The sequence below is a fragment of the Protomyctophum bolini genome (genome assembly GCF_963924005.1).
Source record: "Protomyctophum bolini genome assembly, chromosome: 18".
NCBI classification, from domain to species: Eukaryota; Metazoa; Chordata; class Actinopteri; order Myctophiformes; family Myctophidae; genus Protomyctophum; species Protomyctophum bolini.
The window spans coordinates 4271509-4289121 of record NC_137879.1 but is presented as its reverse complement, the minus strand read 5'-3'; the positions used below and the strand labels follow the sequence as shown (position 1 = coordinate 4289121).

The 17613-nt window shown below is 42.8% G+C and overlaps 1 protein-coding gene across 1 annotated transcript; it reads left to right on the top strand.

Annotated features, from left to right (window-relative positions):
• The first annotated feature begins 1041 nt into the window (after window positions 1-1041).
• sfxn2 (sideroflexin 2) lies at window positions 1042-17508 on the top strand. The gene is made up of 12 exons (XM_080789907.1): window positions 1042-1122; window positions 4414-4695; window positions 5937-6107; window positions 6416-6514; window positions 7811-7886; window positions 8669-8754; window positions 10223-10283; window positions 10873-10939; window positions 11376-11425; window positions 11823-11872; window positions 11981-12028; window positions 13772-17508. Exons 2-12 carry the CDS (start codon window positions 4547-4549, stop codon window positions 13869-13871), a joined length of 957 nt encoding a protein of 318 aa, XP_080646033.1. The 5' UTR covers window positions 1042-1122; window positions 4414-4546; the 3' UTR covers window positions 13872-17508.
• The last annotated feature ends 105 nt before the right edge of the window (window positions 17509-17613 follow it).

The following is a 17613-nucleotide window of genomic DNA, read 5'->3' as shown; positions in this document are numbered from 1 at the left end:
TTGTATTTTATTTTACTCAGTGTGTGTGTGTGTGTGTGTGTGTGTGTGTGTGTGTGTGTGTGAGACGCAACTTGGCCTGTTGTAGCGCCACCATGAGGCTGATTTGAAAACTGTGAAGTGGATTTCTTCCTCCGCCTATAGTGGGAATAGGCATGCACGGTTTGGTATATCCGTGGATATGCACGGCTTGGGAAGCTTATGCACGGCTTGCACGACTCGCTCTTTAACCGGCTGTTAGCTTGTAGATCTGTTTGTTTTTTTACGAGCGACACCGTCCTACGAGGGAGTAATATATCAGGCCCGGAGCTGCCCCTGACATCTGATTGGCCAACAGCAGAGCTGCCCTGGCTTGTGATTGGACAGCAGCTCCTCCCCCTATGGGATCAAGTCGCTTTGCAGGTTGATAATCCGGTCTGGTTTCCGGACAGGATACGGAATCCTGTCTTGCATGTTTGTGTGCGTCTAAATGACCGGATCCAGTAGGAGGTGCTGTAGACCGGATCACGCTGCCTAAACACCAGGCTTCCCACAGGCGCTGGGAACTAGTGTTGCCATGTCTGCTTCTTATAAGCGACTTTGGACTTGTTTTACTGTATAGTTGGTTGTAAGTATTGGTAGTTGTTATATTATATATATGGATAATTACAGTACATTTCAAGCACAACTCAACACAACACTGTTAACTGTGGACGACACTTGTTTACAATAGGGTCCACCATTTTCAATTCATCATAACATTTAGAGACGTATAAATATACACTTCTATATAGAGGAAATCATTATAGAGGGGGTAAAGGGGGGGGGGGGATTGATTGACAGTTTGGAGAATGACAGTACATTTCAAGCACAACTCAATACTAAACTGTTAACTGTGGACGTCACGACACCATTAAAGTATTACACTTGTTTACAATAGGGCCCACCATGTTCAATTCATCATAACAATTAAGAGACTTACAAATATACTCATTTTCGGTTGGCTTGTTTCTCTCGCCAGATCTGGCAGCAGCGCTGGTGACGCGGTGTAGTATAGTGCCACACCACCACCACGGCCAAACGTGATATTATTGTAACTTGACAGGCGTTATCTCCACTGTATACTGGTCGAGAAACCCCCCAAAGGTATGTATTTACCTCCTTTGTTTCACATGCACTTGGCTTGTCTAATAATATATACATAAATGCATGGTTTACAATGTCATTTCATAATATTGTTGCAGCCATGCACACACACAGCGGCCAGCCACGAGTAACTTGGCTTGTAAGTTGTTGCATCACTCAGTCTTCTTGTGTCGACTAGCCTATAGTGCCAAGAAAGCAATGTTTAAATAAATGTCTGACACACTTTTTGATCCGAGTGGATGTGATGTGAGGACAGAAAGAAACCACAATACTTGACTTGTTGCTGCAAGGTGAATGATGATGATTATGATGCCAGCATGCCACCCATATTGTAGACCAGAGCAGTGGGTTCCCAACCCTCTCAGCCTGGGGGAGGGACCCCCAAATATAATCACATTCATGAATGATTAGGACCCCCCTACCCTACCCCTATTATAGTTCGATAAATACTGTTCAGATCTACAAGCTCGCAATGCGAGGCGTTGTGAGCTTGTAGATTGGCTATTTTCCCCCCAAATATATCATTTAAAAAATATATATTATTCGAAAAATTTGGCCAATTCAAATGGTCTTTAAAGTCTTTAAATGGTCACTTCACTGTCATCTGGGGACACCCCCCCCCCCCCCCAAAAAATGAAATTAAAATAATGTGGGGACCCCCACCCCCCACCTCACTCACAGGGTTATGTTAGAACCTTGATATATTATGAAGAGGTTTTATTTTTATTTTTAGAACCACAGATCGAGCAGTCCAGGTAATCCAGGTGATTTTACATGTAGGATTGTAGGGCATGTGTGCATGCATATACTGTATAGGAGTCCTACAGCGTGTTATTAATATGCATGCATTACAAACATGCCTCATACAGTAGGATTAACCACATTATACTTCTGTTCTTCCTTTGTGTTGAAGAACGCGTGACTGTGTGTGTTCTAATCTAGAGCAGGGGTCATGTGCCATGCTTTTATTTTCTTGATAGTCTGTGTGCCATTATATCAACATTACATTTTATTATGACACCACCTCATCAATACACAGATATTTCCAACAGATTTTGTGCCAGTGATCACCCTCCCCTGTGCCTAAGGTTGCCTACCCCTGTTCTAGAGAGCCAGTTTGTCAAGCTTTTGGGACTTATCATGATTAAAAGAACCAGCCCCTCATTCTGCAAAGCGTGTAACCTAATCTTTCTATTTCTAGGAGGAGGCTATACTCCTCCTCGTCACCATAGCGAACATTTTTAACTAAAATATTTGCTTCTGGGACCCTGGAACAACACCTTTTGAGATGGGGGTCCGTGGCCCAATAGAGATAATTCTGGGGGTCCACAACTGACATAGAAACATGGGTTTTTCAGAGAACTAATAGGATTTAGAAGCCTTTTTTAAAATGCCATCAGTCCAAAATGGGTTAAGTTGACGCTATAAGGGGCATTTGTTTTACACAGCTGGCTTGTGTCCAGTGTTTTCCCTCTATGCTGCCACAGACCTTGACCAGGCTTTTGTAAACAAACCGCAGCCCCGGCATACATGCAGCTGCACCCAACAACCCGGTATCAGCCAGCCCAGCCCAGCCTAGCCTAGGGCAGGCCGGCCCAAACCAGGCCATGCCAGGTTCAAGCTTAGTAGACTGAACCTCCTGATCCTGATCTCATTCCATATTCTTTCACCTGATCTGGCATCATTGGAGAGCTAAGAGAGAAAGATATCTATCTAATTCTACATATCGTTGCTGTCGGCAGGCTCATAACTCCATTATTAATATTGAGTGCTATATTGAACACCCTTTTACGTCTGTGTGTTGTTTCGAAAATATTGAACCAATGGAAGCAAGTAGTCAAAAGTGCTTTGGACAAAACCTCTTAACTCCATTGGACCCTCAAAATGTGGACTAACTCCACCACCTCTCCCACCTCTCATGGAAGTAATAGACAATATATAAAGATACCACCAACTTTGATGAGGCTGTATTGCTTTGTTTAAAAAATATATAAGGTTTTCTTTATTTCCTGAATAATTTTTTGGAGTTATGAGGTTTCCTCACGACAGCAGAGATATATAAATACACATAGCATATCCTTATCCTTCCTTATTACATTTGCAAGTGGAACCAAATGGACAGTTGTGTTGTAGTGTTGTTTTCGTCGACTAAAACTATGACAAAAAATGAACGTCCACTACCTTTTTTCACTGATAAAAACTACATAAAAACTAAGCCACGATGACTAAATATATTGTCAACAAATAAAAACTAGACTAAAATGTTAGGAAGGGACTACTAGTGTACAAGAGATCCAGTATAAGTCATTTTACCAATTACAATTGGTTGCATGCTGAAAACAGCAGATCTACAAGCTCACACAACGCGTCGTGCTGTGAGCGTGCGTTGCGGGGAGAATGTTTAGGGTTAGGCCTATCACAAAGATGCAAAATGAACACTATAGATCTGATTGACCTTTATACCACTTAGAAGATATAAAGGATCACCGATCGAGTCATTTGGAGTGAAAATCGTCCGATCACTGTCCGATGGACAGACTGGTCAGGAGGACACTTCCATTCACTGCTAAATAAATGTAGCAACAGGACTGTTTGTTGTGTTTATTTTGCAGCCCAGCCAGGCCAGCTGCTGTTCCTTTCTTTGGGGCTATTTATTATGTTTTAAAGGAATGCCGTGGTCTGGGGATCAGATGAAGCTGCTGTGAGCCCGTGTGGGGCTATTAAAACTGGTAGATGATATAATATGTAAGGCAATGATTCTAAAGGCTAATATCTCCCTTGAGAATGTGGTCGGGACGGACGGACAGGGTCCCACGAGGGGCCTTTTGTGTGTTTATTGTGTCGCAACTTTTAGCCTAAATTCTTAGACGTTGCACTCACAATCTGACATGCACGCACGGCACGCACATATATACACACACACACACAGCCAGCCTATAGATATGGGTGAGTTAAAAGGTGCTAGTTTTCCCTGAGCGAGGCGCCTCTAGTTAGAGATCTATTAGATTTGTATAACCGGGCTAGACTGGTTAGATAAGGGGGTGAACCCGGGACAGCAGAGGCAGGGGATTAGTTAGGTTTATCGCTGGAGGGAGGGGGACATGCCGTTCTTCAAAGAATTCCGATACCTTGCGTTGCGTCAGTGATTACAATTACAAAGAAGTGATTACAATTCCGCTAAAGAATTTCCCTTTTTTTCCAACCAGTTCCAACACCGGCGCCAACGCCTCTTTGTTGTGTTTGTAATACTGGCATAACTTTGCTTTTGTTTTGTTTTGTTCTTGTTTTCAGGCGGGGATCATAGCAGTCGAGCAGGACTTAAACCGAGGCTACGCTCCAAGGCCTGGACTCTCTCTCGACTATACCGTATTATATATCGAGCTTCATTATTATCATATTATTATTGAGACTGTAAGAGGACATTATGAGTCCGTTTGACATCGAGGCACCGCGATGGGACCAGAACACGTTCATGGGCCGGCTCAAACACTTTGCCAACATCACCGACTGGAGAACCGTGGCCCTGTCGGACCAGCGCCTCGACGAGGCCAAGGCTCTGGTGGAGAGCTGCAGGTATACACACACACACACACACACACACACCACACACACACACACACACACACACACACACACACACACACACACACACACACACACACACACCTGGTAGAGAGCTGCAGGTGTACACCAGACACAAAACTCAGTCATAGGGCTCCATTTTCGTCACCGCTAAACCCCTTTATATCCCTAAACTTCATTGCCTACTATTTTGAAAATAGTATCTTTTGAATAGTTCAACTAGCCAATCTAGTTAGTTAGTTAGTTAGTTAGTTAGTTACTTTATTGACACAATTGGGTCCAAACAATAATAAAAAACCCATGAATCAAAAACTTTAAAAAAAGGTACATTTTTAAATATACACACGTATACATTAAAATATACAATACACAATACAGAATCCCTTTACAACAGGAGCTTTCTATTTCTTTCTATTGCTCTACATTGACACGTTGTGAGCTTGTGGACTAGCCATTTTAACTATTCAAAAATGTTTAGCAAAATAGTAAAAAGCTAAAAAAAAAAGAGGCAAAGAAGTTTAGGGATAAGAGGTTTAGCGGTGACGAAAATGGAGCCCATAGTCTCTTCAATAGTTTTCATTTAGTTTCAGTCACATTTTTTTAGTCACCTGGAATGTGTTTTAGTCGACTAGTTTTAGTCGACTGAATGTCATAAGATTTTAGTCGACGATGAAAAAAGATAGTCGACGAACATTGTTCGTTGGAAAAAGGGGCTTCGTTAAGACCTCCATATTAATATGGTCAAAAATGGGAGAGATTGGTGCAGGCGGTGAGGAGATACGGTGGTGTTTCTGACACACATTCAGACATTCAGACAGACATTGACTGAATTATAGTATGATGATGATGATGATGATGATTTTTTTTGTGTGTAAATATTTGTCTTTTAGGCAAAAATTTGCATTTGGCAGATGATAACAAATCATTTAAATATACACATAATTAAATTACATTGTCTGAATGTATTTCACGGTTGAAAATACTTTTAAAGATATGTTTACAATTATAAGTAAAAGATTCAGTTTGGGATTAGGGTTTTTTTAGGGGTTGGAATTGAAAAGAGTCAAACATGATTTATACTCAAGTTACGGCGCACGCTATAGTGTCGTGCACCGAAAGATAACCGATCGGATCTACAAGCTCACAAATAGTGTGTGTGTGTGTGTGTGTGTGGGTGTGTGTGTGTGTGTGTGTGGGTGTGTGTGTGTGTGTGTGTGTGTGTGTGTGTGCAGGGCGGGCTCCCTCCCCCCGGGCACCTCAGAGGAACAGCTCCACTACGCTAAGAAGCTGTACGACTCGGCCTTCCACCCGGACACCGGAGACCGCATGAACCTCATCGGACGCATGTCCTTCCAGGTCCCGGGAGGCATGGCCATCACTGGGTTCATGCTGCAGTTCTACAGGTATGTATGTATGTATATATACACCATTATACAACGGGTCGTTTCGAGGAAGCAATCTGATTGGTTGAAACAGCCTTCTAGCCGTGGTTCAAACGGTTAGGAACCCAGAAACTCCCGAAAAATCCCCCAACCCTGCCCCTCACTCTCTCTTCCATCTCTCTCTGTGTGTGTGACTGTGTGTGTGTGTGTGTGTGTGTGTGTGTGTGTGTGTGTGTGTGTCTCTCTGTGTGTGTGTGTGTGTGTGTGTGTGTGTGTGTGTGTGTGTGTGTGTGTGTGTGTGTGTGTGTGTGTGTGTGTGTGTGTGTTAGGACCGTCCCAGCGGTGGTGTTCTGGCAGTGGGTCAACCAGTCCTTCAATGCTCTGGTGAACTACACCAACCGCAACGCTGCCTCTCCCATCACGCCCAAGTAAGTTCCACTCTGGTGAACTACAACTCCCATCACGCCCAAGTAAGAGAGCCCATTTATTAACCCATTCTGGTGTTTTAAAGCATTATTGTACTTTAGCTATTTTTGAAAAATCTTAAAAATGTGGCGCATTCCTTGAATGAATGTTTTTAATCTTTGCTTCTGGAAGGGAGGTCCCTGGAATTACATATTTTCAGATGGGGGTTGGCGGCCAAATACATATATTTTCTTGGGGTTCTTGACATGAAATATTGAGAACCACTGATATAGAAACAGAAAAAAATACATTTAAAAAAGATTGAATTTATGTATATTTTATCCAAAATGAGTTAATAGCACAGGCAGACTCTTCACACACTAGAGCTTGTCTGAAATAAGTGTCAGAGCTGAAATCGACATGTAAATATGAAATAAATGCTTAATCATGTAGCTAGGTGTAATGTTAGAGACCACAGAAGACATGTAAATATGAAATAAATGCTTAAACATGTAGCTACAGTAGGTGTAATGTTGGAGTCCACAGAAGACATGTAAATATGAAATAAATGCTTAATCATGTAGCTATATGTTAGAGTCCACAGAAGACATGTAAATATGAAATAAATGCTTAATCATGTAGCTATAGGTGTAAATGTTAGAGACCACAGAAGACATGTAAATATGAAATAAATGCTTAATCATGTAGCTAGGTGTAATGTTAGAGACCACAGAAGACATGTAAATATGAAATGAATGCTTAAACATGTTGCTAGGTGTAATGTTATAGTCCACAGAAGACATGTAAATATGAAATAAATGATTAAACATGTCGCTAGGTGTAATGTTAGAGTCCACAGAAGACATGTAAATATGAAATAAATGATCAAACATGTAGCTATAGGTGTAATGTTAGAGACCACAGAAGTGAACCTTCCAGGCCTGTTTTCTCAACTCGCTGTTTCTCTGCTAGACATTTACTCTATAAGCCATATCTCCAAAGCTGGTGGGTCAAACTGAACAACCAATATGTCAATTTGAAGCTATGATTCCCTGCTTTCATGTGATATGAAATAAAAAACAACGAAAATAATATATAACAACGAATATATATACCATCTCTGCCGGGTGGAAACCTGAAATGCAAAAGTAGCAGATCTACAAGCTCAAAACGTGTCGCTTCGCGCCACGTTTTGAGCTTGTAGATCTGCTACTTTTGATGCTTTGGTGTGACGCTGTATGATCAAGTAGGTCATTACCGGTATTTAGAAAAAAAACACAAACGGTTGGAAGTATTTTGAATCATTTCTTTCATCGTAGGCAGATCGGAGTAGCGTATGCTACCGCAACCAGCACGGCCTTAGCAACAGCAGTGGCACTTAATCTCTACACAAAGGTAAAACGCACGCGCACGCACACAAACACACAGGGACGTGCACACATAGACATCAACGGGGGCTTTTACCACGTCTGTAAAACAACTGCCCTCTCCCAGACCACGAATGCAGCGTTTACTACATGGTGAAAGAGACCCTTTCCATGCCACGCCGGGAGGCAGCATTCAGGAGAATTGCATTTTTTTCCTCCTGAACTTGGAACGTAGCATTTTGTGTTGAACAAACAAACACCGCATATCCACTAGCTAAAGAGTGCTGCGTTGCTCCCCGAAAATAGCTGATCTACAAGCTCTCAACGTGTCACAGCGTGATGTGGTGTAACGACATGGATTTCGAAACAAATTAGTTCAATGCAAAATTCTGCGTGCAAGTTCAGGAGACTTCTGAAAAAAGTTTCTAAAATGTCTATTTTAGAAACATCGTGAAAATGTGGGAGTTTTTCAGAAAACTGTCAGGATTTAGAAGACATGTGTAGAATTGTCCTCAGGTCTAAATGGGTTACTTAATTAAAGTATTATATATCACACAATGAAGTAATAAGAAATTATTTGTGCCGGTTGTGAATTCTTGACAGACTTTTGAGTCTGACTGACATTATTGTTGCCATAATATTCCTGAAGAATGGGGGATGAATATTGAATAACAAGTGTTAATCTTATCTTTAAAACATGTGTATTATTGTAATCTGTTCATAATATTTCCTCTATATCAGGACATGCTGGCTGGATGATCAAATATTTGTCAAACTATTTAGCTCATGTTTTCTCTCTCTGTCTTGCAGAAAGCCCCCCCCCTGGTGGCGCGCTGGGTCCCCTTCGCAGCGGTGGCGTCTGCCAACTGCGTCAACATTCCAATGATGAGACAACAGTGAGTTCCTCATGGCTACAGTCAGCGCTTTATTATAGGAATGATCAATTATGAGACAACAGTGAGTTCCTCATGGCTACAGTCAGCGCTTTATTATAGGAATGATCAATTATGTGACAACAGTGAGTTCCTCATGGCTACAGTCAGCGCTTTATTATAGATTATAGATTATGATGAGACAACAGTGAGTTCCTCATGGCTACAGTCAGCGCTTTATTATAGGCTGTGTTACGTAAGAGACTTGGAGGCCCATTATTTCTTTCTCAAATTCTCAACCGTAAAATCAAAAGAGATCTACAAGCGCAGTGACAAAGTTATAAAAATGTCTTCTAAATCATGACAAAAATAGCAGATCTACAAGCTCGTAGCGCGCCACCGAGTGTCGCGCTACGAGCTTGTAGATCTGCTATTTTTCAATAGCTAAAGCATAACATAATGCTAACAACAAAAGGTTGGGTTCCCGCCCAAAATGGGTTAAGAATGTGGTTCAAATGTGCTTACCAATCAGAGTTTCATGTGCTTTTTTTTCCTTCCTTTTTTTGCTTGATAAAACCAATCTGATTCCAATATGGTTAGGCCAAAACTCTAATAACATTGGCTGCTAGTCTGAAACATTTATTACCTTTTAGAAAAATAGTTTCTTTGTGGATTTTATTGCACAGACATTTCAACATCTCTGGGGTCCGTTCTGAACAGGCCGTTCCCACAGCGGTCATTGTGCCAAGCTGGCCTGTGGTGGACATTGTTGTCCCAATCACTGTTGTTTTTGGCATCACATTTAGATTTAGATGTTTAGTCATAGTCTCTTGAATAGTTTGTCATTTAGTTTTAGTCACATTTTACCTGGAATGTTTTAGTGTTAGTCTAGTTTTAGTCGACTAAATCTACAGTTGATTTAGTCGACTAAAATGTATTTTGGTTTGCCATCGTAATGATTGTTTTTACATTTGCTGAAAATAGCCTATTTTCAGCATGCAACAAATTGTAAAATGACTTCTACTGGATCTCTTGTCCACTATAGTCCCTTCCTAACATTTTAGTCTAGTTTTTATTTGTTGATGAAATTGTCAGTATATTTAGTCTTAGTTTTAGTCATCATAGCTTAGTATTCATTTAGTTTTCATTTAGTTTTCGTCAGTGAAAAAAGGTAGTCAACGGACATTTTTCGTCTTGGTTTTAGTCAACTGGTCAGAATTTCATTTTTTGCTACGGACGTACAGACCCTCCCGTGTACGGAAAAATGTACACACACACACACACACACACACACACACACACACACACACACACACTCTGCTAGTGCTCCGGAGAAATGTATTGCAGACAAGAGACAAGACAAGAAAACAAGTTCTCATCGTAAGAAGGTCTTTGTCAAGTTAAGCAAATATCAATGAGACAAAACGACTGAATATGAGATTCTCCTCTGCCTCTTTTCATGTCTAACTCCTGTTCTGTCGTCTGTCTTCAGGGAGATCCTGCATGGCATTGCTGTGACGGATGAGAATGGCAATAAATTGGGCCAATCTAAGGTAAGCAAGCTTAAATATAATGGGGTTAGTGACTTTTAACATAATTTGTAAGGGTGGATGCCATCGTGACTCAGCCACTTGGGCTCCCATAGCTTAAAGGTGGGGGGACATCTTTACACATTCAGCGACTGAGATGGATTTTTGAACAGAAGATATTTGCATTAGCAGAATATATAGAGAAAGCTTGGGACATACGGACACATGTGATGTATTTTATTTTTATGTTTTAGCTTATTTCTGTTCTGTTTTTGTTTTTACCAAATACTTGGTGTAACTTCTGTGTGGGAAGTGAACGTGATATTGTTTATTTATGTTGTTGGTGTCTTATAATCCCGTAAGGGATGGGTCTTAACGACAAGACACAAAAATAAAGATTCATTCATTCATTCAGAAAGTGTTGTGCAGGTGCTTTTGAATAAAAACTTGATATTACGTCCTGGCACATGAGGGTTTGTGTTGCTAAAACAATATTTTGGGTGTGAATCTCTCTCAGGCAAACAGTAAATCGGTCTAATAATAAGCAGAAATACATCCAAAATAAGCATTTATTAAAAAAAGTTCCTCTAAATGTATTTTGTTTCCTCTGCAGAAAGCAGCGGCTAAGGGCATCACTCAGGTGGTCATCTCTCGGATCACGATGGCTGCGCCCGGCATGAGTAGGAAGAATTCATCCTGTTTTATCATCCAGTTATATTTCCCTATCGGAGCAAGCATGCTTTTGGTTAGACATACCGTTGGTCCGATATCTCAAACCCTAACCCTAACCCTCCCACGGGGCAGCACACCTAAACCTAACCTTAAGGCACTAAATGATAACATGTTTTGCTAGATTTGTTGTTTTTCCAATGTATTTGCCACTGTTGTCCTGCACTTTTTTGCCATGAGAAAATAATTGTGTAAGTGTTGTTGTAACTGTTGTAACTACCGGTAACTTAATCCGGTCGTTTTAACACCCCTCACCAACCTTAATCCGGTCGGACCAATGCTATGTCTAACCAAATTATCCCTCCCGTATCGTGTATTCTGTGGTTGTTGGAGATATTAACGAAGTATTAATCATTATTTCATCTCCTTCCCTCATTCCTTCCCCAGTTTTCCTTCCCATTATGATGCAACGGATGGAGAGATATAAGTTTATGCAGGTGAGACGTTAACATGTATGAAGTATGCAAAGTATTTTACAGCCTTTGCGTATAAGTTCTCATGCTTTTCGTTGTACTTATGCTGTTGCGTTTGCGGCCAATTTTTGATAAATGTTTCGGGACATTTAATATTGCTGAGACAGTTTATTTATTTTTGGACCACAATGCTTATATGAGACAATTTAACCCATTTAGGCCTGACGTCAAAAGAAGTCTTCTAAATCCTGACAGTTCTGAAATACCTATGTTTCTATATCAGTGTTGCTCAATATTTCATGTCAAAAGGTGTTCCCGTCCTGAATGGGTTCATGTGAATGTGCAGATAGTGTGCATTTCTGTGTGTTGATAATGTGCGTGTGTGTGTGTGTGTGTGTGTGTGTGTGTGTGTCTCTGTCAGAGGATCACATTTCTACATGGACCAATTCAAGTGATGCTGGTGGGAGTGTTGTAAGTAGCTTTTGAATGACTTACTCGTCTCCACATTCATCACCATGTTTAGATTGTCTTTCAAAGATTAAAATCTATACTGAAGGTGTGTGTGTGTTAATTCTCCAGCCTGGTGTTCATGGTTCCTGCTGCCTGCTCGCTGTTCCCTCAGAGATGGTGAGTAGTCTGACTGTCAGAATACTTTCATTCCCTCACATGGAGGGAGTGTTACAGGGGCTGAAATCACACTAAGAGGGCACTTTTGGACAAAAATAGCTGATCTACAAGCTCACAGCACGTCGCAGCGCGACACGTTGTTCCGTCCATCCGACGTGTCCACACGTCCTAGGGATTCCAACCGACGCGTTCAAATCCTCAATGATACCAGGCGAGAGAAGAATATTCAGATTTTTTTCCCCTTTTTTTTCAGTCCGACTCTCGGCCACCGCCATTTGCGCTCTGCACTCATATTAGTTTACCGTTCGGTTAGCTGTTAGTGCGGCAGAAAGAATGCCTCGTCTCTCCTAATCCAGGGCGCTCTCTGTGGTTTTGATCTGATGGATATACTAGCGCTTCATTTCTGCTCCTCATCCGCCTCTCGTTCAAAATATGAACGCTTTTTGGAGCTTCTAGACCAATCGAGACCAAGGTAAGCTAGCACAATATTTCTCCGTTTTTTTCCCCGGATTGTTTCCGGGAGGGGCTTCAGATTAAAAGCAGCCATGTCTTTCCGGCACCCCAGAGCTGCTATTTTGAAGGCATCCCGTCACCGATTACGCTAGTGGAGATGCAGTGTAACGACATGGATTTCTAAACACATTTGTTCAACGCAAAATGCTCTGTTTAAATTCAGGAAAGGAAAGGAAAGGAAAAAATGCAATTCTCCTGAATGCTGCCTTCCTTCCGGCATGGCATGGCATGGAAAGGAAAGGAGTGGCGTTTTGCATTTCTTTCACCATAGTAACTATTCTAATGTCTCTCCTCCACCCACAGCTCCATGGCGGTGTCTAGTAACTCTTCTAATGTCTCTCTGTCTCCACCCACAGCTCCATGGAGGTGTCTAGTAACTTCTAATGTCTCTCTGTCTCCACCCACAGCTCCATGGAGGTGTCTAGTAACTCTTCTAATGTCTCTCTGTCTCCACCCACAGCTCCATGGAGGTGTCTAGTAACTTCTAATGTCTCTCCTCCACCCACAGCTCCATGGAGGTGTCTAGTAACTCTTCTAATGTCTCTCTGTCTCCACCCACAGCTCCATGGAGGTGTCTAGTAACTTCTAATGTCTCTCTCCTCCCTCCACAACTCCATGGAGGTGTCTAGTAACTTCTAATGTCTCTCTGTCTCCACCCACAGCTCCATGGAGGTGTCTAGTAACTATTCTAATGTCTCTCTGTCTCCACCCACAGCTCCATGGAGGTGTCTAGTAACTTCTAATGTCTCTCTCCTCCCTCCACAACTCCATGGAGGTGTCTAGTAACTTCTAATGTCTCTCTGTCTCCACCCACAGCTCCATGGAGGTGTCTAGTAACTATTCTAATGTCTCTCTGTCTCCACCCACAGCTCCATGGAGGTGTCCAGTAACTTCTTAATATATATATTTTTTCCCACGATTTTGTAACCCATTTTTCACCCCTGTGTCAATCATCTAATGTGATCCTGGGCTCTACACACCCTCCACCAACCTAGTCCCCATATATGGGGGACAAGGGGAGAGCAACGGACTTGAACTCATGCTTCCTTCATGCCTGAGTGTCCAAGTTGCTCCTTTACACCTGACAGGGGGGAGTTTCCCTGGTTGGACGTAGCGCGTGGAAGGAACACGTTATTCCAACCAGTTCCTTTCCCCTCCATCAGGCGCCCCGGCTGGCCAGGGGGAGGCAGTTTGTCTTGTAACTTCTAATGTCTCTCTCTCCACCCACAGCTCCATGGCGGTGTCTAGTCTGGAGCCAGAGCTGAGAGACTCCATCGTGTCTCGGTACGGAGAGAGCGTCCAACACGTCTACTTCAACAAAGGCCTCTGATCTGATTGGCTCCGTCAGCCTCATGTCTGCCCTCTGCATGCCAAACCTCATAGGAAATGCTCCTTTCTTTTGTTTTTTAATTGTTGGGAGACATTGTGAAATTGTTACATATTTTTTTTCCCTTTTTTCTATATAGATATACTGTATATTTTAGGTTGTGGGGGTTATAAGATTTAATTGATTCATTAACCAATTATTTTAAGTCCTACTTTTTAGATTGATCGGCTGTTATTGGGGGTGGGGGAGGGGGAGAGTAAATAATGGCTTCCATAGACGTAGAAAGGTCTCCTTCGGGCTCCTGGGCGCCTGTCTTGTATCCCGGGCGACATTTCAGAGAAGGCAAGCTTCCCGCGCTCGTCTCAGAAGTGGACGTTCGGTGGGGGCCGCTCCAGAGGGCCAATTGACAAGTCCCGGGGAGAAAGACGCGCTGCCTGTGATTGGCCAGTAGTCACTGAGTCGCAGCGTGCCTTCCGCACTTAACGACCGCCTTCCGCCTTCCCTGCCTGTGATTGGCCAGTAGTCACTGAGTGGCACCTGCCTGTGATGCGGGTCGCTCCAATGAACCAATGAGGTGTCTTGGTTATAATAGAGAGTATGCACATGCATGATTTTCCCATCAGGACACGCCCCCCCCCCCCCCCTCATCTAGACTGAGTGGCAGAACATTGAGCAGCATGGATGGAGTGTTGGAGTTTGGAAGCGCTCGTTGCAGATAGAAAGAGGATAATTCAAGCTTTTCGTTCAGCTGCAATGTTGGTGAGTTTAACATTGTTTAATGCAATCAGACAGGACTTTTCTGTTTGTCGAGGCCAGAAAGTAGTTTTTTTGCCACTCAGTGGGCGTTCCCGCATAACTTCCAGGTACGATGATGTTTTTTCTAATTATTTGATCGGCCCAAAACATTGTGTTTGTTGTCATGATTTGTCACAAGCCGAGTTGGCTTTTTGTCGGCGGCGTAAACGTCTTTACCTTTTGAAAAGCCTATAGGGGGAAATTAACGGGGAATTATTTCTGGGGCCACTCCAAAGTTATTTGAAGAAATCTTTATTCAAGTAAAAAGTAAAAGGATAACATTCTAAAGTATAATGAGAAATACCCAAGGAGAAGAACAGGGAAGGGAGGGAGTATGACGGTGACGAGTACAGATCTTATCTCCATCGCAGGGAAACCCGGTGACCCTTTCACGGGTTGGGGTTGAGAGAGGTCACTTCCCGCATTCCAGGATGCTTGCAGAAGTGACCGGTCTAGGATGGAGTTAAATGCCCCCCCTACCCCCACCCCAGTGACCGGTCTAGGACGGTGTTAAATGACGTGAAGGGGGACCACCCCCCACCCCAGTGACCGGTCTAGGACGGAGTTAAATGACGTGAAGGGGGACCACCCCCCACCCCAGTCCCACCAAACGTTTGGTCACATTTTGTCCCAAGAAACTAGAGATGTCCCGATATTGTCGGGTCATATCGGTATCGGTGAATATGCCAGTCTAACCACAGATCTGACACGGGGGTAATAGGGGGTCGACACTATAGCAGGTAAATAAAATGTTGGGGCACCATGTGGAGTTTGCTTTGGAGTTGCCCCAAACTCCAAGTGCCCATTTTAATGAGGAGTCTGCTATAAACACAACAACAGATATATAGCTAGATAGCTATAAAAACTATTCCCGGTCGGTGGACTTCTAAATAAGATAATTTTTCTTTTTGTATTATTATAAATATTATTCTCATATCGGTATTCGGTATCGGCTAACACAGAAATGGTGGTATCGGGTTCGGATCGTAAACGAAAAATAACAAACAGTCTGGTTTGGGAGTGAAAGTGTGGTCTTGTAACAAAGATCCACCTGTAAAATGAGGAGGAGGAGGAGGAGTTAGTGTACCAGACTGTTTTTAAAAGGGTCTTGCTTATTTTGCCATTGGCGGAGAGTGCCACACAGTAGAGACGGTCCTCTTGTAGAAGCGAGGTTTGTTGGTGTGAAATATCTCTGCTAGGTTGGGAGGCTCTCTGTGGGTCCAAACGGTGCATGATGCGGGTCAGGCGGGTTGAAGTATTCTTTGAGGAGTTGGTTCTGGAGCTTGTGGACCTTTCTGTCCAGGATGGGGACGGGTTGAGATGTTGGTTCTGGAGCTTGTGGACCTTCAGCCCAGGCCGGGCCGGGTTTCCGTGGTGCCGACTCCTCGTCGGTGACGTCGCTGCTGTTCTGGTCCAGCCCGTATAGTCGTCCTGGTTTGAGCTCAACTTCACCAGCTTGTTTTCCATTCACACCTAAAAGACACACTTGTGTCCTGTGTGTTTCCAATGGGAGTCACATTTGGTTGGTTTGATGACACAACCTTGTTGCATGGCTGTCTTCTGCGTGTGTCTTAGGTGTGAGTGCAGCCTTAGGTAGGAGTGATGGAGTAGGACTGTGGAGACCGCTCATACGGGTGCAGTACTTACGTTTAGACAGTTTTTGGTTTAGACTAGTCATTGTTTAGACCAGTCATTAGTCCTATACAACTACAACCTATCTCAAACCCTCACCCTAAACCCTAACCTCCCACGGGGCAGCACACCTAAACCTAACCTTAACCCATGTCTAACCAATGACTAGTCTAAACTAAGTACCCCCACTCATACTGTGGTGCAAGTTTCAAAAGAAAAAAAATAAAGTCACTCAATTGTGTGGGTTTTGTAGCAAGGGTGGATGTCGAAGGACATGTGGCGGTGCTTCTGTCAGGCCTGCTGGCATTCAGTCCAGACGTTAGAGTAGTTTAGCTCTGAATACACACAGACGGAGACACACAAACAGACTCTTCTTCTAGACGGCTAGGACTCCTGCTATGCAGCCGCAAAACATTATCTTTTTCTTTTGTTGACAAAATGTCTTCTAAATCCTGACAGTTTTCTGAAAAAACCTATGTTTCTATATGTGGTGCTCAACCCTTTTCATGCCTTTTAAAACATGGTCTCCTTTTTACAAACCAGTGCCTTCTTATTAAGTGACGGGGCCACAGGGGCCCGTTGCTGCTGCAGTCATTACTGTTTCTTATTAATATAAGTGACGGGGGCCACCCCACCCGGCCACATGGGCCAGTTGCCGCTGCAGTCTTTACTGTTTCAGCAGATCATGAGTTTACTGTGAAACAAGACATAATTATGGTTGTTGAAGCATTGTTTTATGTAACATACGTAGTTCTCAAAGTGGGGGTCCTTGAGGAGGTTCTAAGGGGGGCCCCCGCATAATAGTTAGGAACCAATTACTCTGTAACTTTGACAGCGTACAAATGGAGCCAAAACATGGGCCCATTTGTATACTATCTAAGAGTTGTTGGGGTCCGTGGTTTTAAAAAATACCAAAGTGGCGGTTCCTTAAAATAAAACTAAATGAGTTTGAGAACCACTCATCTGGGGAATCATTAATGTCAAAGTCTTAAGAAGGAATTTGTGACATACTGTAAATAGCCTTCTATATAGGCTGGGGAAAGATGGAGAGATACTGCCCTCTTCAGGCAGAATGGAGGCTTTCACAAGCTCGAACATGTGATGCTGTGATGATGATGACGTTCTACAATAATATACACAATGTTATGATGCTGGAATAAACTTTGAGCTTTACTTTTTGCCAGTTGCTGCTGCATTCTGCCTGTAATTAAATGTGATTAATTAATGGGCACAAACTCACAAAACGGCCAAACACACATTTTTGGAGAAGATTCAAGCAGTGTTGCTTTTGGTAGCACATTTAGGTTTTAGTTTTAGT